This window comes from Lontra canadensis, unplaced genomic scaffold (assembly GCF_010015895.1).
Source record: "Lontra canadensis isolate GAN:19392208 unplaced genomic scaffold, GSC_riverotter_1.0 scaffold27, whole genome shotgun sequence".
In the NCBI taxonomy this organism is placed as follows: Eukaryota; Metazoa; Chordata; class Mammalia; order Carnivora; family Mustelidae; genus Lontra; species Lontra canadensis.
Window position 1 is genome coordinate 18,939,904 of NW_022631021.1, and position 24,852 is coordinate 18,964,755.

The window sequence follows — 24,852 nt, forward strand, 5'->3', positions numbered from 1 at the left end:
GATCTCTGTCTGTCAAATAAATAAATAAAACCTTAAAAAAAAAAAAGATTAGTCAGATAAGCACAAGAAAATTTTTCAGACTCTCAACATCTAGGCAGAAGAGAAATTCATTCATGAGCTGAAAGACTAGTAAGAAATCTTAATGCTGCCAAAGATCGCTTAGCAACTGCCTGACAGACCATGAGTCTTCCCAAGGCCTGGGTCCTCTGGCCTGCTCATCCCTTCCTCTACAGCCTGTCTTCCCTGGTCAGGACCCTCCTGACAGGCACCTCCTTCTCTGAACGCTGAGCACACTGTACTTTTCACACCACTTTACCTTTGGTCAGAGTATTGCCACTGCCTGGAACACCGTCCTCCATTCTTTGATGCCTTGGCAAATATCTGTTTGTCCTTCAAGAGGCTGATGGGGCATCACGATGCACATCGTGGTGGTGAAAGATGTTTCCCCAGATCATCATCCCTCCAGCTTCATACCTTCCCCTTCCACATTCCTTCTGGATGCCTCGATTCCATGCATTCATTATCTTAGGCTTATTTGTGTCTTTGTTCATCTTTTCCGCTATGAAACTTAATACTTTAATTCTCCCTTAGATCTCCAGAGCCTAGCAGATGGCCTGGAACATAGCATGTGGACTGAACTGACTTGGGAGGATGGTGATATTTGAGGGAATTAAACACTCAGAAATAGTGTGTGGGGGAGGGCGTTGGTAGGTGTAGAATAGCATTTTATAGTATTCCTGGTTTAGGAGTGTTGGCCATCCAATATCTGTTCCAGTAGGTTCCATCAGCATGGTATTTCCCCACCTCTGCCTGTCTCTCTGTTCTCTCTAATACGTACACAGGCAGGGTAAGTGGTAGATGAATTAGAATCTGTTGTTAAATTAGTCTGCTTTGGGCTCAAACTACGAAATTCTGAGTAGGAAAACACCTATACTTCCTCATGAAGTTCTTTTTTTTTTTTTTTTTTTTTTTAAGATATTTATTTATTTATTTATTTGACAGGGGGCAGGGGTGGGGTACAAGCAGGGGAAGTGGAAGAGGGAGAAGCAACCTTCCTGCTGAGCAGGGAGCCCCATGAGATCTTGAGACCATGACCTAAGCCGAAGGCAGACACTTAAAGACTGAGCCATCCAGGCGCCCCCGTCATGAAATTCTTTTTTCAGTGTCCATATCAGTCAACATCCCCTCTTAACATAAAGGAGGGGAAAGTTCCAAGGTGAACAATAGAATATGCCTAACATTGCTGGTGTTCTGGGGACAGTTGGGCTGGTTAAGTGACTGCCTGCATCGCTCGTCCCTGGCCCAAGCTCTTAAGTCCATCCCAAACTCAGAGTGTCTAGATTTTGATTGGATTTTTGCCAGAGCTCATTAGCATAGTGTACCTTGACCTGGATTAGGGAACTGCAGCTTCTGCTTAGAAAATGACCAGAACCTGCTGGGACCTGAACCAGAGATGAAATTTTTATGACACGGTGTTGTCTGCATCTCCGTAAGAAGTCAGAAGGTAAGGAAGCCAGAAATCCCGGGGTGAGGCCAATGTAAGGAATATGCTGATAGCAATCCCGTTCCTACAGGATTTCAGTTCTACTTGAAATGATGAAATTTGAATACATTTTGCCCCAAGTTGCTTAAAAAAAAAAAAAGGAAATCTTTACAAATTACGTTTTTTAATTCTGGAGAAAAACTGAATTATTTATTTTCTAAGGGCTGCAAACAGTCGTTGCTGTGTTTTGTTCTTAGCTTTCAGGGAAATACTAAACTGAGGTTTGTTCATTTGGCAACAATTTATAACTGAGAAAATAAAAAATGAAATCTTGTACAGCAGGATTTTTTATTCCTCTCCCCTTAGTTTAAAAACAAAAGAGTTATGTCTGTGTCGTTTAAAGAAATGCTTAGGAATTTTTGAGATATGACTCTTGTTATTCAAGGTCTTAAAAAAAAAAAAGAAAAAAGTTCAGTCTGTCCCAATGAGCTACAACAAGTTTTAGACCATCTGAGTTACTACTGTTAACGCTCAGAGAGGTAACCCCATAAAGCTGTTACCATCAGGTCGCCACATGATCTCTGTGTCTCGTAGACTTGGAATTGAAATCTGAATTCAGGTCAGTCTGTAGCAGCATTTCTTCAGCAACTCAATGTTATTTCCCAAACATAGAGTTTGATTTAGAACTCCTGGGGATTTAACCTTGCATGGCAGTGTTTGAAACAAGGGTGATGGACTTCATGCTCTTTGAATCTTTGACCACTAGGTTGTAGGTGAGTGTGGTAGGGGGATAAGGGGTGAAGGGACCCCTATTAGCTTATTATGTAAGGGTCATACTTTCGGGTCAGCAGTCTTCTATATTCATATACCTGCCGTCAGATCTCAGTAACTGACAAGTGTTAGGGTTATATAAAGATACGTAACTAAGGAACAGAGCCCATGGCACTTCCTCAGTTGGAGACTATTAAACTAACTCATAGTTCAGGTTTACTATTAAGTTGTTTTATGTAACATCATTATGTCCCTTGTTTTTACAAGAGCCACCAGCAAATGGAGATTGCACGCATACTAACATGTTTCACTTTGTGTTCTACTAATACGCACATTTCATCCGCAGAATGATCACTTTTTTCCTCAGAGTAGAACATTTCCTTTCTTCCCCTTCCTTCCTTCCTTCCTTCCTTCCTTCCTTCCTTTCTTTTCCTCCTTCTTTTTTCTTTTTTCTTTTTTGGCTAAATCTCCTTTAACCAGTTATGATTAGAAACCAGAGTGGTATTTCTCATGGGGGAGGAAATTCAGTGTGCAAACATTTTTGAATCTCTCATTTACATAATACGATTTAATCAGAGCAAAATGAGATAGAATCTCCGGTGGGGGGGCAGGGCGGAGAGAAGAGGGAGATTTTTATTAGAAAACCTTGAAGGGTACTTTTGAGTTAAAGTCAGAAAACAATATTTTTATTTAAAAATTTTTTTTTATTTTATAACATTCTTTTAATTTTATTTTTAAAATAAAATGCGGCATTTGTTTCATGGATACAGGTCTGTGATTGATCAATCTTACACAACACCCAACACTCCCCACACACATAACCCTCCCCAGTGTCCATACCCCAGCCATCCCATTCCTCCCACCTCCCCAGCAACCCTCAGTTTCCTGAGATTAAGAGTTTCATATGGTTTGTCTCCCTCTCTGGTTTCATCTTGTTTCATTTTTTCCTTTCTTCCCCTATGAACCTCTGCCTTGAAGAAATACTATTTTTTTTTTTTTTTGAAGAAATACTATTTTAAAGCAGTAGTTCTCAAACAGTTCTGCCCCTTCCAGGGGACATCTGGCCATGTAGGGAGACATTTTTGGTTGTCACAACAAATGATGTGTTGCTACTGACACTTAATGGTCAGAGACCACAGATGCTGCTAGACGTCCTACAGTGCACAAGATAACCTCCCAAAGCAAAAAGTATCAGGTCCTGGGACTCCTGGGTGGCTCTATCGGTTAAGCATCTGACTTTGGTTCAGGTCATGATCCCAAGGTCCTAGGCTCGAGCCCCATATCGGGCTCCCTGCTCGGTGGGAAGCCTGCTTCTCCCTCTCCCACTGCCCCTGCTTGTGTTCCCTCCCATGCTCGCTCTCTCTCTCTCTCTCTCTCTCTCTGTCAAATAAATAAATAAAATCTCAGAAAAAAATTACCAGGTCCAAAGTGTCAATAATGCCCAGGTTTGAGAGGGAATCTGATTTGAGGCTATCCATTAATAATATTTGAAAATACAAGGTACACACTGGTTTATTGAGATAAAAATTCATCTCTGGAAATTTAGATTTAAAAAATACTTCTGGATACATTTGGTTGTGATGTTTCCCACTTCTGACTTGAACCACACATGTGTAAGCTAGTGTACAAAGGTAAATCTATGAAAACAGGTCCAAGCCAGCTCTCCCTCTTGCCCCAAGGTATATGGAGGACAGTGTTCTAACCATTGGCTGCAGGTGACAATGGTCCCCACTCTGGCATTCCCAGCCTGGGCCTAGCAGGGAGAAAGGCGGCCTCAACCCAGTGAGCGTGGTGCTTCTGACACCCTGTGGTCGAGCTTTATTGTCACAAGATCACTAATGACTTCTACATTGTGTTTTTATTTTGTATGTTGGTGCTTGCAAAAATGTCAATGAAACAGGTTTTTCTGGCAGGCGAGTACTGATTTTTATCTCTTTAACGGTCAGTATTACTATCACTTATTTTTTAGTGTCAGAAAACAGTCTCCAGGTCTAAGCTACTGAGTCAAGAGTGCATTGATCCGACTGTAGGAAACACCTTTGAGAGGCAGATTCCTCACCATTTCTGTGGGAAATTGAGTAGAAGGAACCCTATGGCTGACCTAACTGTCATGGCGCCTGAAGACCTTGATTCCGAGGACAAGGAGATGTTAAGCTGGGATATTAACGATCTGAAACTGCCACAGGTACGTACTTACATAAGAATCTGCCTTCAGCCTTTGACTCTGAAGCCTTAACTTGTTACATTCTGGAAGGAAATTGGTGAGGGGCCAAGCTGTGTAAATTCCTGTCCTGCAGAGCTTTGGCTGGGCATCTAACTGAGGAATTTTAAGAGGAGATGCCATGACCTAGAATTGGAGTGGGTCTTTACCTGGTGACACCACCCCTCATCCCACAACAGTTACAGACTGAAACAAAGAAAATGCGGCTTCCCTTCTCTTTTCCAAGTTTGGCTTGGCTCCTGTCGCACCTACCCCAACTAGCTGGTAGAATAAAGTCGATGATAAGTTATTTGCAAATAGATTGACTCTGCACAGTGCACAGATTCCCAGAAAGCCTTATTTGCTATATAGTATTGGGTTTTTAAAACTTTATTTTTAAAGATTTTACTTACTTATTTGACAGAGAGCACAGGCAGGCAGAGTAGCGGGCAGAGATAGGGGAAGAAGCAGACGCTCCCTGAGCGGGGATTCCCCATTCAGGACTCGATCTTGGGACTGACTCCAGGATCGTGACCTGAGCCGAAGGCAGTCGCTTAACCAACTGAGCCACCCAAGTGCCCCATATAGTAATGGTTTTAAATTAAATCTGTAACTGGAATGTCCAAATGATAGTGCTCTTATGGGCCAGAGCAACTCTTCTAGAACTTGTGTAAGTAAGATGGGGTGGATATACACGGGGCTGTTTTCCGGCTACGGAGAGACTGTTTCATATTTTCTTTACCTTCATTTTTGGCATTTGACTTTTTAACTCTTAATTTGGTGGAAAATATTAATTGTGTAAAACTGACCTCCCCTGACTCCCTTTTTGGCATTCCAAGGATGTTTTCACTGGAAGTTGTTGGAAAGGGTATTGGGAAGGCAGGGTGGAGATCACCAGTACTGTTTAATGAAAAGGTCAAGCTAGTCTGCCTGATTCTGGGGAACAAATTTGTTTTTTACCAAGGCAGGGCAGAAGAAATGAGCTTCCACAGTCTCAGTTTAAAACCATTCCAGATTTCATTCTCACGAAGACTTCCAGATCATTTCAAATTTCACTCTAATGAAGGTTTTCTTTTGTTTCTCTGTTTTCTCTTAAATTCCTACCTATGTTACCTCTCAGTAGGTCTTAGAAGAGCTGGAAGTCAAAAAGTATACCCTGGGGGCGCCTGGGTGACTCAGTGGGTTAAAGCCTCTGCCTTCGGCTCAGGTCATGATCCCAGGGTCCTGGGATCGAGACCTGCATCGGGCTCTCTGTTCAGCAGGGAGCCTGCTTCCCTTCCTCTCTCTCTGCCTGCCTCTCTGCCTACTTGTGATCTCTGTTCTGTCAAATAAACAAATAAAATCTTAAATATATATATATATATATATATATATATATATACCCTACTTTTCACTCAGTTAAGGTGGTTAAATAAACCCTAGTTGAATCATATAAATATCTATTGTAGGGATTTGTCCTTATAGTTGTGCCTTTTTTTTTTTTTTTTTAAGATTTGATTCATTTATTTGAGAGAGAGAAGGAGAGAGAGAGCATGAGCAGTAGGGAGGGGCAGAGGGAGAAGCAGACTCCGGGCTGAGCAGGGCTCCATCTCAGAACGGTGGGATCCTGACCTGGGATCCTGACCTGAGCCAGAAGATAGACGCTTAACTGACGGAGCCACCCAGCTGCCCCTTTATGGTTGCTCCTAATTGGTTTATGATCGTTGCTGCTGTTCTAGGAGAAACTTTAACGTACATTTTAGTTTACCTGGCTCAGGGATGTAGATCACTTCCTTTTCCTAATTTCATGATCGTAGCTCACAAGTGGCTTCCAGGTAACCTAAGCTTCAAGAGTAGAAGTAAGCAAGGACCTGGAAGGTTTGCAGGGCCGCTTCCTCGAGCAGGGGTTTTAATGGGGTTTGAGAACCCTCTGAAGTGGCGGGGTAGGTAACACTGTCTACTAACATGCATTTTTTTTTTTTCTGGGACCAAAGACTATATCATTCATCAGATCTGTAAACAAAAGAAAGGAAACACCAGGGACACCTGGGTGGCTCAGTTGATTAAGCTTTTGCCTTCAGCTCCGGTAGTGATCCCAGGGTGCTGGGATCGAGCCCCGCATTGGGTTCCCTGCTCTGCAGAGAGCCTGCTTCTCCTTCTTCCTCTCTGTCAAACAAATAAATAAATAAAATCTTTTAAAAAAAGAAAGGAAGCACCACTCTTCTGGAGGAAAACTCGGAACTCATGAAAGTTCACTTTCCATTATGAATTTCCAAAAACAAAAGCATTCTCAGTTTCCCAAGACATTGCATTCAGAAATTTATAAAAATACACAATGTTGTTTTGAAAATGCATCATTTATAGTTAATCAAAAAGTAGGATTGCTCCTGGAAATAACTCCGTGAACTTCAGCAAGTGCCCTTGTAAATATCCCGGGGTAATGATAGAAGTGCAGTTCCTTTGGGGCACCTGGGTAGCTCAGTCAGTTAGGACTCCGACTCTTGGTTTTGGCTGGGGTGGTGATGTCAGGGTTGTGAGATCGAGCCCCGTCCAGCCGTTTGAGGGTCTGTGCAGGGTATAGAGTATGCATAAGAGTCTCTGTCTGCCACTGCTCCCCGCCCCCAGCTCATGCGTTTTCTCTCTCTCTCAAAAAAAAAAAAAAAAAAGTGCCATGTCCCTTTAATATTTTCTAAGCAGAGACACCACCATCCTGATCTGGGTTTGTGCTGGCTCTGGAATCATATCACGAACCATTTGAGGTGAAAAATAAAAGGGTCTTGGAAAGATTTCCAAGCTGATTAGGTTGTATATTTTGTGAGTATTTCAAGGCCGAGTGGTTGCACTGTGTAAGCCGGGGTACGGGGACAAAACCCCGGCTTGGAATTCCAGTTCTGCCTCTTTTTAATCTGTAAAGCCTTAGGGAGTTGTTTACCTTTACTGAGACTCCCTTTCCTCTTCTGAAAATAAGGTGGCTGCACTGACCAGTCTAGGGTTCTGGGACCTGAGAGTAGGAAAGCAGCCTGCCTTCTAGAACTGTCAGCCCAGTGTTAACACAGTACCTGACATACATTAACAGCAGTTGATAAGTGTGGAATTCACTAGTGAATGGCTCCACTGCTTTCAATCTGTGTGACTCTAAACAAACCATTTTTAAGTCTCAGTTACCTCCTCGGTAAAAGGAAAATCGAAATTCCTTACGCAAGCCGCTTAGAGCCCTGTTTAACAAAGTATGTTCTGTGGACTATGGGTGACGCAGCATTTTTGTAGGTGTTGTAAAGAAAAACAGAAGCCCTGGGTTCAACGAATTAAACAGATTTCTTTGCGCGGATCGGAGACTTCCATCCACGTCTGTGTTGGCGGTGCTCCCAAGAGAAGGCGGTGTCGGACTCTGTGGCTCTGACTTGTTTTTGACCCTGGAGTCCTCTCTGTGGAGCCCCTCAGGCGATTCATGTTCCTCAGACTACCTGTTTGGGCACCAAAAAAAATCCGGTTTGAAGGATCAGATGCAATTGCTTGTTATTGTTGTAAATTTCGCACAAGGAATTCAGAGTTTGTTTTTTCCTAATTTTGTGTTCTTGCCAGGATGACTACTTCCACAGTGTGTAGGCAAATTCTGGCAACTGGTAGACCCATTTCTTTACTGCTGATCTGCTCACATGCTTCAAGTTTTGAGATGGGCCGCCGAATGCTGAATGCAGGCTTCATGCCCTGAAATTCCGTAGCCCCTTACACATCTCAATCATGCCAAGATTTATGGGTTGGTTTTTGCCAATAGTGAATGCTGATATCCTCCTTAGGACATTAGATGTTCCGTGGGGCGACTGGGTGGCTCAGCTGGTGAAGTATCAGGCTCTTGATTTCGGCTCAGGTCATGATCTTAGGGTCGGGAGGTCGAGCCCCGTGCTGAGCATGGAACATGCTTGGGATTTTCTCTCTCTCCTTCCTCTGCCTCTCCCCTGCTTGCTTGCCCTCTCTCTCAAATAAATTAAATAATTAAATTAAATTAAATTTTAAAAAGACCCCAACATTTCTGAGTGACGACAATGTGTCAGACACTACAGCAGGCTCTGAGGATATAGGGGCCATGAAGCTATGCTAACTTTCATGGATGAGCCCATGATCTTTTGGGCAAATGGAGTAATAAGGTCAGTGCCTAAATGGAGTCTGTGTCATGCAGAAAAATGCTGGAGGTCCTTGCAAAAGGACATATGTAATTCAGCGTGCCTTGGACATGGCAATCAAGACGGCTTCTGGCAAAGGGCTTTCTCGGAGCAATGCCTTGTAAATGTAAAAGGGGGAAGCAAACAAGACCATCAAGGCAGAACAGGGCACCAGAGTCCAAAAGCTATTCAGCCTCTACGTTTGAGGGAGCTTGTGCACAGGCATCCAGCAGGGTCGGCAGTGAGATGGGGAGGCTACTGGCTGGAAAGGCGGTTTGGAAGCAGACTATTCTAAGAGGATTCAGTTATTTTCTAGGAAAAGGGTAGTCATTAGGCTTTTGGGGACAGATAGAATCATGATTGGATCTGGGGCTGAAAGTCCTCTTGCTCTGGCTAAGTCATCCCTCCCCTCTATTTGTTTCATGTGGGCTTCCTCCTCTGCTCAGCTGCATGTTAGATCTTTATAAATCTTCCTTTCACTTGCTTCTGTTTCCTCCTCTAAGGGTGGTCATTTTGACACCCTTTCTCCATAATCCAGCCCCCAGGGAGCCAGCCCTGAACTGCGGCACTCAACTTACTCAAAACCACCATTGATAAAAATGTCAGACCAGTGTGGTGTATCAGTTTGCTTTCCCTTTTTATTCCCCTTATATTTTCATTTTCATTTTAAAGGTGCAACTATAATTGCATTAGGGTTTGCTTGACCCAAGCAGCAAATGTCTGGTGTTGGTTTAGTCTTCCCTACATTAAAAATGTTTATTACAAGTTCACGGAAAGGGTCACAATCTCATTAATACTGACTGTAACTCTTGGCAGCTTTGAACAGCTAAGAAAGTGCTTTTTTTCTTTTTCTTGTTTGGAAATCGGGAAAGAATTACTTCTTTTTCTTCCTAAGTAGCACCCACTTTGGCAGGGCACTGAGAACACCTGTTCTGTTCCTAACACCAGCCAGTTTCTCTGAGTACAGGGTGTACTTAGAAGCACCATGGCAGACAAACCCTGAATCATTTGGTTCCTAAGTATGCAGTTTAAACCTGTGGCCAGGGGTGCCTGGTTGGCTCAGTCAGTAGAGCATGCAACTCTTGATCTCAGGGTTATAAGTTGAAGCCCCATGTTGGGCATAGAGCTTACTTAAAAAATAGTAAAATTAAATTAAATAAAAAACAGCAAACCATGGCCAAAGCCACACCAAGCCGTTAACTCACAAAATTCCAAGCTTTAAGTATATTCTTTTCCAGAGAAAAGATAAATATACATGGGCTAAACATAAGTACAGGTCAGCCTAAAATCTGGTGAGTCAACCACAAAGAACCCATGTCTCCAGTTAGTTAATTTCCTGGACCATGATTTTAGCCAGCAAGGTTGCCTTTGCCTCAGACTTCAAAGAGAAGGTGAATCTTGGAGCTCTTCAGTGAGTTCAGGTGTGGCTAAATGTAATCACAATGAGCCAGGAGTAATCAGATGTGTCTTGGTGCTGAAGAGCTAACAGGTAAACCAGATTCTGGGTTTCTTGTCAGTTATTATCTGCCTGCGTGATCAGGTCACGTTATTGTTGGTCTAACAGGTACACCTATGACTTTGTCCTCCTTGCCAGCGTTCCCCTTGATGTCAAGGTCATTTGAACTTCCTGGGACAGCTCCACCTATATTGGACTCCCTTGGTCATTGAATCCCCACTACTGGAGCTAGAATCACTCTGCCACCCCAGATTCTTGTTGGGATGGGGACATTACTGCATCTGTGGTAGGAGAAACTGTCTTCTGGGTGCCTGCCGGGAGGTACCTTGCTTAGCCAAGTAGAGTGGAAAGGGAAAGAAGGAGAGTAGAGAGAAGCAAGCGATGGAGAGTTTGAAAACAGGAGAACTCCGGCCCATCTTAGTGTTGTCTGAACAATTAAGGACACTTTTGTTTTGAATTTTGATCCTTTAACAAAGGTAGGAAATTGCATATTAGCCCTTTTGAGTTAACTCAAAAGCATTTTGTTGAGTTGAATTTCTTCTTTGAGAACACATGGGTTTCGTTTCCTGTTGGCGCAGAAGAGATAAGTTCCTGAAAATGTGTATAGAAACCAAAATGCTGGTTGAATTGGTTCTTTTTCTGTGTTCCATAAGTAACATGTCATTTATTCCCTCTATCTGATTTGCTTAAAGGTACATCTGTATGCCCTCCCTGTTTTATTTGGAAATATTTATTTATAAAGAAGCTATTCTTTTTTTTTTTTTTTAGATTTTGTTTTTATTTATTTGACAGAGATCACAAGTAGGCAGAGAGGCAGGCAGAGAGAGAGGGGAAAGCAGGCTCCCCAAGGAGCAGAGAGCCCAATGCGGGGCTCAATCCCAGGACCCCGAGATCATGACCTGAGCCAAAGGCAGAGGCTTAACCCACTGAGCCACCCAGGCACCCTGAATTAAGCTATTCTTAGCATTAAAGAAAAATGCAGATAATTGCTTTGTATGAGAGTGGATTATATGCTAGGTGAAATCCATTTTAATATAATAACAGGGTAGTGTAGGTGTTTTGATGACATATTTCACAATTTTCATTTTCATTTTATTAGTTTTGTTTTAATAGTACATATTTAATTTTTAAGGGACCCTATTAGAACTTCAGGTAGTTAAGTAAAGCAGAATAAGGAAGATTGGGTGCTCTAGGATTCCATGGAGATGCAGAGATTTTGAGTGAGTTAGAGGATTAGGTCTCTTAGTAAAAAAATTACAGAAGTCATAGAAATGTTAAACCCCCAGTGATGTTACCCCTTGAGATTATAAAATATAAATTCGTTAGATTTCCTGTTGGAAACCTGAGGAATAATATTCCCTTTAAATTATAAACTTCTTAACCAAGAGGAAAAACAAAGTTACTCATGAAAAGTTAGAAATTAAAATAAACACAAGATCAGGAAAGAAGAAAACATTTTATGGAGATCCGCTAAACGAGATTAAGAAATGATTATTCTTTCTTTTTAAATTTTACCTCTCTAGTGCCTTGAATTTACAAGGCTTTCAGAAATCACTGTCATTCATTTGACACCTGGGTTCCTTTGCATTATGGGAATCTAGGTTTTGTCTTAATTTCAATGTCAAACGATGTCAAAGATTCCACTAAGCATCCAAATCAAAAGATTGGGCATAGAGAAGAGCTTGATATGAACACATTTACTCCTAGGAATTTTCTCAAGTTAATACGTTGTCAGAATTATTACTGCATTACTGATGGAACTGGAAATGTAGGCTGCCAGTGAAGAGGCTGCTGGGAAGAAAAAAAAGAGGCCTAAAAGATAGTCAAATGTAGCGGCACCTGGCTGGCTTAATCAGAAGAACATGTGACTCTTGATCTGGAGATCGTGGGTTCGAGCCCCACACTGGGTATAGAGGCTACTAATAAAAACCCAAAAAAAACAAATAAAAAGACAGATATTTTCAAATGTAGAAAATACTATAATCACTGAGGCAACTGGCTGGCTTAGATTTGAGAATGTGACTCTTAATCTCAGGGTTGTGAGTTCAAGTCCCACGTTGGGTGTGGAGCCTACTTAAGAAATAAATAAATAAAATATTTCTTAAAAAGAAAATACTGTAAGCCCTAAAACAAACCTCAACAATGTTAAAATAGTTAAAATACAATGTTCCCCGACGACGGTGGAACCAGCCTAGAAATTAATAGCGAAGGGCAGTGGGGAAATCTGCACATACATGGCAAATAAACAGTATATTTGTAAGTCATCCGTAAGTCAAAGAGGAAGCTTCAAAGGGAGATCAAAGTACACATTGAACTGAGAGAAAACTGTGGGGACGAAAGACGATGGAGATCATTTCTTCCTCTGAACCTCTGAGACACTCACACGTACACCTTCCCCTCCTCGTGGTTCCTGGGATTAATGGCACTGACCAGCCTGCAGGGGCTACTCACCTTGAAAATGAAAATCTCCGCTTTTCTTCAAGTCTGCGTGGCCCTTGTCTCTGCTACCCTGACAACTGTGCTTTGTGTCTGAATTATTCAAATGCCTCCAATCAATTTTTACAGCCCAAATTGTTAAAGGTCCACATGTTAGTGTTTGAACCCACATTTTTCTTATTTCAGAAGATAAAATATTCTGCTTCTTGGGGCGTTTCTGTGATTACAGAAATTAAGAAGGCATTACTTAGAGCCTTAGGTCAGAAGGCAGAGAAGAGAAGACAAGGTGTGTGGAGGAAGCAGGAAGGGGGCTTGCTGCCTGACATGAATCTTACCCAGCTCGGAATTCCCAGAGAATTGGGAGAGGGAGGGAAAGAGCTGGAAAAAGCAGATGGTCCACTCAGCATCTTGGCCTGGCCGTGTCTGTTTCCCGGAAGCTCTGCTCTAGCTGCCTGATGGACCTCAGGGGCCTTTTGCAGATGCCACACGCCCTCCTCCATTTCCCTTCTCACCTCACAGCAGTTACAGTGAGGCACATGAAGGGTTCCCCTGAGCCATTACTCTGAGAAAGAAGGCTGTGGAGTCAGTTATTCCAGTAAAGTCTTTGCTTTTGAGGGGCTTGGACTCCATCTTGGGTTTGGCTTGACAAGGTTTAAAGCACGAAGTGCCCTCTCTGTGGGTCTTCTCCCTCCTGAAAGCCGTTGGCTCTTAAAACCACATTGGCTGCTTGTACTCCTGGATCTGGTCCTCCAGGCACGGCTTCAGATGTTTTATGTGTGTTAACTCATTCAGTCTTCATAACATCCCTGTGAGGTGGGTACTCCTGTCACCTCCATTTTCTAGAGCAGGAGAGCAGGAAGTGAAGGCACCCAGAGGGCAAGGAACTTGGTTAAGACTTTGTACTGAGGCCGTCTACTTCAGGGGCCGGGCTCTTAACCAGAAGTCAGGAGACTTTCTCTAAAGGGCCATATAGTCAGTATTTTCAGTTTTATGGGCCATTACAGTCTCTGCTATAATGACTTGACTTGGCTGTAGTAATGTCAAGTATGCATAGACAACACTCAAGTGAATGATCTTGGCTGTGTTCTAATAAAACTTTATTTACAAAAAAAAAAGCAATGGTCTGGATTTGAACCATGAGCCCTATGTTGCAGACCCCAGCTTTCTTCTTTTTTTTTAAAGATTTTACTTATTTATTTGACAGAGAGACACAGCAAGAGAGAAAACACAAGCAGGAGGAGTGGGAGAGGGAGGAGGCGGCCTTTGGCTAAGCAAGGATCCCGATGTGGGGCTCAGTCCCAGGACCCTGGAATTATGACCTGAGCTGAAGGCAGATGCTTAATGACTGAGCCACCCAGGTGCCCCCAGACCCCAGCTCTTAACTGTACCAACACTACCTCTACCTCATTTATGTTTCCTCAGATCCACCTTAGTTCCCACAACATGCCATTCAAATGGCAACTATCATTATATCAAACTTAAAGTTTACAACACATCTGCTCTTGGTGGTACTTCTTTAAAGAATATTTTATCACTATGTCCATTTTGGAGAAGAGCAAAATGAGGCTTCAGAGATAGTCACTTGCCCAGAGTCTCAGGTTACAAAGCTCTTTGGCATGTTTTAAACTTGAAATCTAACTCAATATACACCAACTTCCCCATGCTGCCCTTCCATCCTGTTGTTGATATTTTCTCTTTTCCTTCTAAAATGCCCGCCCCCTGCAATATTCTATGCCTGCTTTCTTGTCGGGGAATCAAAAGGAAGGCACCCTGACCTCTCCTTCTGGACCTTCTAGAATCTTCTCTCTGACCTTCTAGAATCTTCTTGATGAAAAATGTTCTTCTGTCATGCCAGGTCTCTGGAGGGTATGAGAATAGACACAGCCTAAGTTTGAGTATGGAGACTGCTTAGCAAATGTCATTCTTTTTTTTTTAAGATTTTGTTTATTTATTTGACAGATCACAAGTAGACAGAGAGGCAGGCAGAGAGGGGGAAACAGGCTCCCCATTGAGCAAAGAGTCTGATGAAGAGCTCCATCTCAGGTCCCTGAGATCATGACCTGAGCCGAAGGCAGAGGCTTAACCCACTGAGCCACCCAGATGCCCAAAGATTGTCATTCCTGAGAATGAAGCAGGATCAGTCAAATGCAGGATCTATGCGCCAAAGGGCCAGAGGAATGGGAGCCTCAACATCAGTGACTAACATTTATTGAGAGCTTATTCCATACTAGGTGCTGTGCTAAGTATTTTTTATATATTATCATATTCTCAGAACCATACTTAAGGTTGGCAGGTCTCGTTATCCGTATTCTACAGATAAAGAAACAGAAGTGCAAGAAGCCCAATGACAAATGCCCTAAGGATTGAGTGTACTGATGCTCTTTCTTAAGGAGAGCTTAGATGTTCACGCAGGGTAAATAGTGCTAGTGCTAGTGCTAGGCAAGAACGTAGAACTTTGCAGCCAAAGTAAACTCCCCCTCCTTGTTGGAGGCCCATGGATCTAGAAGTAGAGAAAAAGGAAGAAGTTCTCCCCAGGGGAGAAAGTGGCTATCAGAACCCTCCCAAACCCAAGTTCTCTAGTTTTCCCACTGTTCAGCTCTGGTGACTGCATAAACTCCTCACCTTCCCAATAAGGTAACTAATGTGTTATGAGACATTATCTCACTACCCTGCCACAGTGTTTTCCAGTGTGATTGTGTAAGAGCACAATCACATTACTGCACCTCAAAAATTCTTCGTGGGAGATGGTCAATAAGTCTTCTCTCCAAGGCCTAGAGAATCATCATGGAGTAGAACTCAGGGGAGGTGGGGGGTACTGAATGACAGCCCAGCTTGATCCAGGGAGCAAACATTCAGTAGACCCGACAGGTCTATTGGTGTCACTACACCGAGCTCAGATCCTGCTGTCGGGAGGGAAACGCTGGTTGGTCTTTGCCAAAGGTCTCCACAGCTCTTGGAGGCCAAAACCACCTTCACATCTAAGAACAGTTGTGTGTGTGTGTTTTTTAAGATTTTACTTATTTATTTGAGAGAGAGAGAGCACGAGATGGGGTGGGGCAGAAGGAGAAGCAGACTTCGCGCTGAGCAGGGAGCCCAACGCAGGGCTCTGTCCCAGGACCCTGTGGTCATGACCTGAGCCGGAGGCAGACGCTTAACCCACGGAGCCGTGCAGGCACCCTACACAGTTGTGTTGTCTCGCTTAAAATACAGCAGTATGCTTTGTGTCTGTACCAGAATGTGAAAAAGACCGACTGGTTCCAGGAATGGCCCGATTCCTACGAGAAGCACATCTACAGCTCAGAGGACAGGAATGCGCAGCGGCACCTGAGCAGCTGGGCCATGCGCAACACCAACAACCACAACTCCCGCATCCTCAAGAAGTCCTGCCTGGGCGTGGTGGTGTGCAGCCGTGACTGCTCTGCAGAGGAGGGCCGCAAGATCTACCTGCGACCCGCCATCTGCGACAAAGCCCGGCAGAAGCAGCAGAGTGAGTAGCGTTGGGGGCACAGTGAGGAAGCTGGCGTCCAGCAGCCTCCTCACCCCTCAGGGTCTGCCCTATGGTTCTCCCCGTGCCCAGAGTACCTGCCAACAAAACCGCTCCCTTGGGTTAAGGCCCCTGACTCAAGGTTTCTGTTCAAAAGCGGAGGTACCACTTAGGGGACTCATACTAGTTCATCAGGGGACCCACATAAAGTCTAGGAGAACGTTGTTGATCACACTTGACCACGTGACATCTTGGGGAATGGGTCCCCATCGCCCCCACCCCGCCCTCACCCAGGAGCTCAGTGAATGCTTTGGTCTGGAGTGGGAGCAATGGGACGAAGTTGGAGATTTGGCTCGAGTCCACGCCATTTAGGTCCACGCCGTAGTCCGGTTCGTTGTGGTCCTCTTTATCATGTCCATCTGATTATGAAAGAGATGCATCCAGCATTCCCCTGTGCCCTGCCCGCTTCGGACTTCAAGTTACTTCGTGTTCTTTCTTTGTAAGCTGTCTTGAAAACTGGCTCTCCGGAAAGGGTCTCGTCTCAGTCATTTACACTTTAATGAACATTTAGGGGCTGTGCTTCTTCTTTTCTGTGACTTTGCTCCTTGACCCTTTAATTCTCACTGGGAAGTGAAGGATTTCTGTTCTCTTCTCTACAAAGAATTTCAGGTCTCAGTAAATACGGAGGGAGGGAATTTCTGCTCAGAAGAGCTCTCCCTTGACCTGTGAGATATCCCAGTCTGTAGGAAACTGCTTCCTCTGTCCCTGTGTGAGACTGGTCTGGGAGGCTTTGATGGCCAGGCCTCCGGGGGTCAGAGGTAATGCCCAGTGGAAGGGAGCCCGGAACACTGCACCCAGGCCCATTCTCCACCATCCCAGCGTCAAGCGCCGACTGCGGGGGCCGCACAGACTCAGGACTCAGGTGGCAGGGTCACCTGCTTGTGCTCTCTTACAGGGAAACGCTGTCCAAACTGCGACGGGCCTCTGAAGCTCATTCCTTGCCGAGGCCATGGGGGCTTCCCGGTCACCAACTTCTGGAGGCACGACGGACGCTTCATATTCTTCCAGGTTGGATTTGACTTACAGTTAGGAGATGCCGTTTTCTCTTTAATTCGGGAAGTGTGTGCAGAGCACAGGGGGAGGTTGCGTACAGGAGATGGGCAGGGGAATGCAAGCCTGTAGCAACCCCGAGGCATGCTCTGGGCAAGCAGATGTCTGTACCCACACCTGCACACAGACGCCAAGACCCGGAGCCCCAGGAGGGGAGCTGGCTGATTCCACCTCCGGCCCCTGGCGGGGAGGCACCCTGCAGTAATCTCATTACGCTCAGGCTAGCACAGTGCTGTGGCCTGTGGTTGGCTTCAACAAACCCAAAATGTGGGTGTGCAGGAGTCCTTGAGGGGGCGATGCTAAAAACAGGATAAAGTCTGGCTTCTGATGGCAGAAGGTCCTTGGTGTGCTGGTCAACCAACCCTCCAAAAAGAAAATGTCCCAATGGCTAGCGTGGGCCAGCATCTGTGATCACAGGGGTTCCCATTGTGGCTCATCTTCAGCTGCCAGCCAGCTCCCAGAATTCCCGAGCATTCTATAGCTGGCTCTCAGCTTGGGCAGCTCCAGCATGCTTTGAATCCCAGCTCCCCGCTCACTCATGGGGGGACGGGGAGGAGTGTCTCCTCCATAGCTGGTGGAGTGTCCCCATGCTTCAGTTTCCTACTCTGTAAGCTGGGGCAGTGATAATGGTGGCAGGACTGATGCTGAAGAGTCAGTGAGGTGTGTGTTGCAGCCTCCTCTGCACACCAGGAAGCACTTTGTAGTGTCGCTTGTTATGGTTGCAAGTGTGACTTCACCAGGTGGGCAAGGGGCACCGTGTTCAAAGGTGGGCAGGAAAGCGTGTGACAGGCCGAAGAGGTTTATGAAGTCTTGGGCCTGCAGCAGCACCCAGTCAGGCGGCAGGGCACAGGGTAACATTCTATACACCGTGAGGTCCAATCTTGCTGTTTATTTTACCTCCTTGTCTCTTGTAAGTCAAAGGGAGAGCATGATCATCCAAAACCAGAAACCAAATTGGAAGCCGAGGCAAGAAGAACAATGAAAAAAGCACACGTGGCATCTGCCTCTGTCCCCTTAAAGCTGAAGGAGAGCCCAGAGACAAAGGTAACCTGTCCCCCGTGTGTTCAAAACATATGGCAACTCCCCACGCCCGTGGTGAGGACAATACCCTTCTCCAGTCCCTCCTCACTGACAAATGAGGTCGAAACCATCCCATCTGGCTCGTCTATAGGGCAGCATCCCCCAGAGAAAAGAAATAGAATCTGGGGTTTTCCTCTTAATTTCTGCCATCTTGTAGCATGCTCTCAAATACTCTTAAACTTTATGTAATTTTAGAAACATCTTCCCTGCTACAATTACAAGGAGAGACTTGGATTAGTACTTAACCTCTATTTGGCACTTTATATTTTGGTTCAGAAGTGAACCTAAAGTGGTCTCAGCAAAATACCATTCCAAAATGGTCATTCTTCCCCTAAATAGATTAGCAGACTCGACCCAGAGGAAATAACCAGGAAGTTTCTGAAAACATTGGCCACCTGTGGGGTTGGGGGTGGAGAGGCCACACTGTGATGTGAACTCTCTGGCTTTATGGGCATCATATTATAGGTTGGTGGGTTTGTCTGCTTGATAGTGATGCTAATTCGTGTATTTTACTGCTGCTCCGTGCTTCACATTTCTTTTCATGAGGACCGAGATGGAGCCCGTGCATCCCTAGAGGTTTTAAGTATGCCTTACGTAGTAAAAGAAAATGTCACTTGGGTCGGTTATAGGGACACGTGAGCCCCTGAAACCGAATGGCAGGTTCCTCACCCCTTCTCCCAGCCATGGGACAAGTTGAAGGGCATTTCCTCCCACTCTACCTGGTCACAGTCTCTCTATCTCCACCCTCTTGTTACATAAGCAAGCAGATCACTTAACTCTCAGCCAGTTTTTTTTCCCTGAGATGAATTGCAAAGTAGTACGTATGCTTCCTTTATTTATAGAAATAAATTTGCTACTTCATTTTTCTAGAGGCCCTATTTATGGGTCAACAAAATCCCCATGACCTTGGAGAAAAGGCTCTTGAGAAGAAAAGCAACAGAACAACCCTAGTCTCTCAGACTGCAAACAGTACTAAAAAATAGAAAAGTCAAGGAAGGCAATGACGTGTGTGTGTGTGTGTGTGTGTGTGTGTGTGTGTGTGTGAGAGAGAGAGAGAGAGAGAGAGACACTGGGTGAGCAAGCAAGACAGAGAACTCCTGAGAGTTATACTGAGTATAATATAAATCTTTGAAGCTGTAGTTTGATTTTTCTTAAATAGTCTCTTACAAGTTTCTCACAAAGACAGTTACTGTATCAGATTTGTGTTTGAGGATGAACCATTTTCAACACACTCACTCTGCTCAGAGTCAGAGGAGTGAGAGTAACACAGCTTGTGCTGGTGAGTAGGCTGTACAGTGGACCTGGAGGCAACCTTGACTTCTTTCAGACTTTAAGTGCTTGTGGTGAAACCCCACTGTGTGTTTGCGCTTCAAGTATGTGAGGAATGAGGAAAGTCGGACAGAGCACTTATTTGTACAGAGTAACTCTGGGTGCCTGTGGTAGTCGTGTCAATTTGCTTAACTTATTAATGTGAGCTTTTCGCTTTCCTTTCTAGTCTCTTCCAGGTGAAACCCAAAGTTGGGGAAGTTTTCCTTTAACTTGGTCTTTCCAGGAGGGCGTCCAGTTGCCCAGTAGTTACAATGGACGTTTAATAGCTAACACTCCCCAGCAGAAGTCTCTGAATGATTGCTTGTTCTTCTCCAAGAGCTGTTGCTTGGGGGGAACCACTGACCTGGCAGACCCCACCTCCACCTTGGTCCCCACTAAGCTCTATGACAAATGCAAACTGTCCAGTAGTTGGATCTGTAATGGTGGGGACCTGCTTCATCCTGTTTCCGGAGTCTTCTCTGACTACGGTGATCGGCAAACATGGAATATAAATACTGCCTTGGGGAGACAGTCTCTTAATGACAACTGTTGTCCCAGTTACCCTTTCCCTCTGACCAGCTGGCCTTATGACTTCTCCCCTTCCCAGAGCTCTGCAGAACCCTTTCCCCAGCAGATTCCAGTGGAACCGCCTGCGGCCGAAAGTAGCTGTCACCCACTATGGCCTAATCCAGGGGGTGAGCTTTATGAAGAGAGGCTGCATGTGGATTTTAACAGCTGCTGCCCTTCCTCCACATGCCACTCACCTCAGGAAGACCCCTTTCTCCTTGCCTACGCCTCCCATCCCCACCACCAATACTCACTGACAGGCAAGAGCAGCAAATGGGATTTTGATGAAGACATGAGGGGCGTGGGTTTGGATCATTACAGCAATGAGATGCTTCTAAACCTCTGTCCTTTAAGATGATCCAAACTGAAAACCTGTACACTATTAGCAGGACTACAATTTAGTGCATACTCTCTGGAAAACAGTATGGAAGGTTCCTTAGAAAACTCAAAGTAGAACTACCTGCACTCCCGTGGTCATTGCAGCAGCATTCACAATAGCCAAAGTATGGAAACTGCCTAAGTGTCCATCAGCAGAGGAATGGATAAAGAAAATACGGTGTGTGGTGTATATTTATATATATATACACACATATACAGTGGACTCTATTACTCAGCCTCACAAAAGTGAGGAAATCCTACCATTTGTGACAACATGGATGGACCTTGAGGGCATTATGTTAAGTGAAATAAGTCAGACAGAAAAAGACAAATACTGTGAACTCATTTACATGTGGAATCTAAAAAAACCCAGACTCATAAAAACAGATCAGATTGGGGTTGCCAGAGGTTGTTGGGGGAGGGCGGGAGTCATGGTGGGGAATTGGGTGAAGGCAATCAAAAGATAACGAAACTTCCAGTTTTAAGATAAATGTACATTTATGTAATTTTGGAAGCTGTAATGTACAACATGATGACTCTGGTTAGCAGTATTGTATTGCATGTTGGGAAGTTGCTGAGAGTAGATCTTAAATGTTCCTACAACAGGGAAAAAATGTGTAATTATGTGAAGCAATGGATATTAACTTATTGTGGTAAAAAATTTGGCAGCAAATACATATATCGGGTCATTATGTTTTACATCTTAAACTTATACAATGTTATATGTTAATTATATCAATAAAACTGGAAGAAAAAAAAAGGTTACCCAGGTTTTTTATAACCATTCAAAAAAACTGTTTTAAGAAATGGCTGAAAAAATTTCTTTGGGCAAGAGCTTTCAGAACATAACCACAGGTAAATCAGAACCATGGCAACAAGCAGAAGGCAAGTCTTCCTCACACAAGTGCTTTGGGTCTTCCTCTATTCCAATCCTCTCATCCTTAGCGAGGAATGGAAACTTGTCTGGTCTGTGGTGAGAAATGTCCTCTGCTTTTTCTCCCCCCTCGTTATTTGGGGGGTCTTAGCATCTCCACTGCATTATCTGTTACATTGTCCTTGAATCCTGTCAAACAGCAGAGATGAGAAGAGCCCACCTACCTAGGATCTCACCTCTGCCCTCTGGGAAGCTGAAGCTGAAGCAACAGGGATAAAGGGTAAGAGAGCTTCAGAGGTGTAGAAAGATGAAGATTCCACCACAGAGGGGTTTAATAAGCATTGCCTAGTATTAAACCTGTGGGGTTGATTCGTGAACTCTGCACTTTCTGGTTGATTTCTAAGACTTGTGAGGACAAGGAATATGACCTGATCCCATCTAAGACAAAGACAAGACTAAATGGCTGCAGGAGAAAAATCCCATCGTGCCAAATGGCTTCCTGCTTTTCCTTCTCACTTTCCTTCATGGCCTTCCCCTTCCATGAAGGCTTAGACTCTTGTCCCATTTAACTTTGTTTTTATAGTGGCTAAGTCAGTGGCAAGTTCCTAAAGGAGCTTGAAAAATGTTAGCTCAGAAAAGTCCTTGCGTAATGAATGTGGCCATGGTTGGTCAGCCATGTTTAAATGCCAGTTCTTTGCTAAAGTACTTGACAATAAAAGATGACCCTAGACATAAAATCTGGAAAGAACTGTGCAATAAACAAATATTTTCCAAAATTAATTATTTTCTTTCTATTTAAAAGATAACAAATGCACATAATACAAAATTTGGTTGCTGGTCTCCTCCTCAAGGCAATATTGACTCATTTCTTGTCTATTCTTCTAGAGATAGAGGTATTCTTCGTGTGTGTATATAGATGTGTGTGTGTGTGTGTGTGTGTGTGTGTGTAGTACTATATGAGATTCATTTCTAGCATGGCTTTTGTCATTTTAGGACACATCTGGGCTTCGGGTCCTTATAAGCATATAGGACCTTATAAGCATATAATTGGCTCATTTTTGTTTTAAAGATTTTATTTGAGAGAGAGACCACACAAGCAGGGGAGGGAGGGCAGAGGGAGAGGGAGAAGCAGAAGCAGACTCCCCACTGAGTGGAGAGCCCAATGTGGGGCTTGACTCCAGGACCTGAAGATGGTGACCTGAGCCAAAGGCAGATGGTTAACTGACTGAGCCACCCAGGCACCCCCGGTTGTCTCATTTTTAATGGTACAGAATACATTCCATGACTGTATTATAATTAATTTAAGTAGTCCTCTATTAGCAGACATTTAGATTGGGTTGAATCTACTTAATTTGTTTTCTAAGTGCATAAAACTTAGAGTTTAACAGAGTTCTAAAGCAAGTGCTTATGTAAGCACCATTCAGGCCAAGAAATAGAACTTACTGACATTAAGTCAGTTAAGATCCCCTGATAGGAGCCCCTAATCTCACCCATTCCTGATCTTAAACCCTTTACTGCATTCCGAACATTAAGTAATTGACTGGCTTTTAATATTTTTACTACGTTTGTATGTACTATGGAACAGTAGTTCAGTTTTGCCTTTTGCGGGGAGCTTAACAAATAGAATCATATGGGATACTGTAAAAAAGTTGAATATAGCTTACATACAGAAGAATGCACAAATCATCTATACAGCTCAGTAAATTGTCACAAGCACACACCAATCTAGCCATCAGCTAGTTAGCATGTAGTTTGCTCAAGATTGTCTCCATAAGAATCAGATTGCTTTGTGTGGTTGTGGTTTGTTATTTTCAGTCGTAGTAAGTTATTTTTTCAAGTTGATTTAAGTAATCTCTGCACCCAATGTGGGGCTCAAATTCACATCCGTGAGATGAGGACCCATCTGCTCTACCAACAGAGCCAGCCAGGTGCCCCTAAATTATTTTTTCACCCATAAATGCCTTTTCTCCATGCTCTAAAGCAAGCAAGGTCTGCTTGCTAAAAATTTTGGCTCAAAATTCTGGAAAGTAGTGTGCCAGAAATTCATTTCTCCTCTGAGATTTCCAGGGTTTTGAGTCCCCTCTTTCTACATGGTCCTTGAGTCTGTAACCACTGGATCCAAGAGTTTGAACTAAGTTTCAAGGTCACTTGTGAAATAACTGAACATACATGAATCTTTCTTACTATTTCCCAAATAAAAGTTTATCCAGCATGTTTTTATTGCTTTGCAGAGAAGAGAGATTCTTTTCTTCAGAGCATAATCACCAATTAAAAACTACAATAGACTTGAAATACACTTTAATGTACCTTGAATATTGTGATTTTTCCTTGTTTTTCAAAGGTCTAATTCTTTTTTTTTGTTTTGTTTTGTTTTTGTTTTTAAAATAAGCTGTGGCCAGTTTTATTAAAGAAAAATTCTGCGTGATTTACTTTTCACCAGTCTGTTCTGGCATGCTTCTAATGATATCAGAATCACCTGGATCAATGATAGCCAGCGTGCATACTCTGTAGTATTTCCCACATGCTGTGCCCAATTCAATATTATTGCCACTGTGGTGAGGGACACCAGTTTTGGCCAACATGGCATAGTATTCTATTTCAGATTTTCTTAAGGCCGGGCAGTTGTTGGCGAGGATGACCAGCTTCGCTTTGCCATGTCTGATCATTTTCAGAGTCTCCTTGTACCCCAGCACATATTTTCCACTTTTCATAACGAGCTGGAGCCTGGAGTTGATCGACTCCAGCGACTTTTTTGTCTTCTTTGCGGCCACCATCTTCCTGCCTTAGGTGCGGGACAGCCCCAACCAAGAGCAGCCGCCAAAATGGCCGGGAGAAAGAAAAGGAAAGAGTCAAAGGTCTAATTCTTATCATTCCTCCTGCCCCATCTCTGAGAGTAGGGGTGGGGTATATTAGTGTGTGTGCTCAACTGTTTTTTTTTTTTTTAGACTAAATTGCCCTATATAAAATTGTATTAGCTTTAGCTACCCATATAACACAATGATTTGATATTTGTGTATATTGTGAAATGATCAGCACAATCAGTTTTGTCAACACCCATCACTGCACATAATTCCAAGCATTTTTTCTTGTGATGAGAAGTATTAAGATCTGTTCTCTCAGCATCTTGCAAATACATACAGTATTGTTTTGTCTTTTGTGCACATATAAATTTAACTGAAACTGCCAAACTATTTTTAAAAAATGGCTATATTATTTTGCATTCTTACCAGTTAGTGTACAAAAGTTCCAGTTGCTTCTTGCCCCAATCTTTTAAATTTCAGCCATTCTAGTAGGTATACGTAGTGCTATTTCAGTGTGGTCTTAAAAAAAAAAAAAAAAAAGGTTGATTGTTCAAAGACTGTATTTGTCAGAGAGAGAGAGAGCCCAAGCAGGGGGAGCAGCAGGCAGAGGAAGAAGCAGGTCAGACTCAATCACAGGACGCTGAGGTCATGACCTCAGCTGAAGGCAGATGCCTAACCTACTGAGCCACCCAGGGACCCCGATTTATTTATTTATTTTAGAGAGGGGGAGGTGGGGTAGAGGAATAGGGAGGGAGAAACTCTAAG

At 43.7% G+C, this 24,852-nt stretch overlaps 2 protein-coding genes across 2 annotated transcripts; one reads left to right on the forward strand and one right to left on the reverse strand.

Moving 5' to 3' along the window:
• The first annotated feature begins 1,416 nt into the window (after window positions 1–1,416).
• On the forward strand, window positions 1,417–21,172 carry GCM1 (glial cells missing transcription factor 1). The gene is made up of 6 exons (XM_032864522.1): window positions 1,417–1,504; window positions 4,224–4,439; window positions 15,720–15,972; window positions 16,925–17,037; window positions 17,995–18,123; window positions 19,655–21,172. The coding sequence occupies exons 2-6, from the start codon at window positions 4,347–4,349 to the stop codon at window positions 20,390–20,392; spliced, it is 1,326 nt and encodes a 441-aa protein (XP_032720413.1). The 5' UTR covers window positions 1,417–1,504; window positions 4,224–4,346; the 3' UTR covers window positions 20,393–21,172.
• A 2,490-nt stretch (window positions 21,173–23,662) lies between these two features.
• On the reverse strand, window positions 23,663–24,130 carry LOC116871733 (60S ribosomal protein L30-like). Its single transcript, XM_032864554.1, has one exon. The coding sequence runs from the start codon at window positions 24,058–24,060 to the stop codon at window positions 23,713–23,715; it is 348 nt and encodes a 115-aa protein (XP_032720445.1). The 5' UTR covers window positions 24,061–24,130; the 3' UTR covers window positions 23,663–23,712.
• Between the last annotated feature and the right edge of the window lie 722 nt (window positions 24,131–24,852).

Excerpts from the sequence above, each read along its gene's own strand:
- GCM1 (XM_032864522.1), top strand. The coding sequence starts at position 4,347 with ATGGCTGACCTAACTGTCATGGCGCCTGAAGACCTTGATTCCGAGGAC. Across the intron at positions 15,973-16,924 it reads AGCCCGGCAGAAGCAGCAGA|GGAAACGCTGTCCAAACTGC; the intron begins GTGAGTAGCGTT and ends GCTCTCTTACAG. Across the intron at positions 17,038-17,994 it reads GACGCTTCATATTCTTCCAG|TCAAAGGGAGAGCATGATCA; the intron begins GTTGGATTTGAC and ends GTCTCTTGTAAG.
- LOC116871733 (XM_032864554.1), bottom strand. The coding sequence starts at position 24,060 with ATGGTGGCCGCAAAGAAGACAAAAAAGTCGCTGGAGTCGATCAACTCC.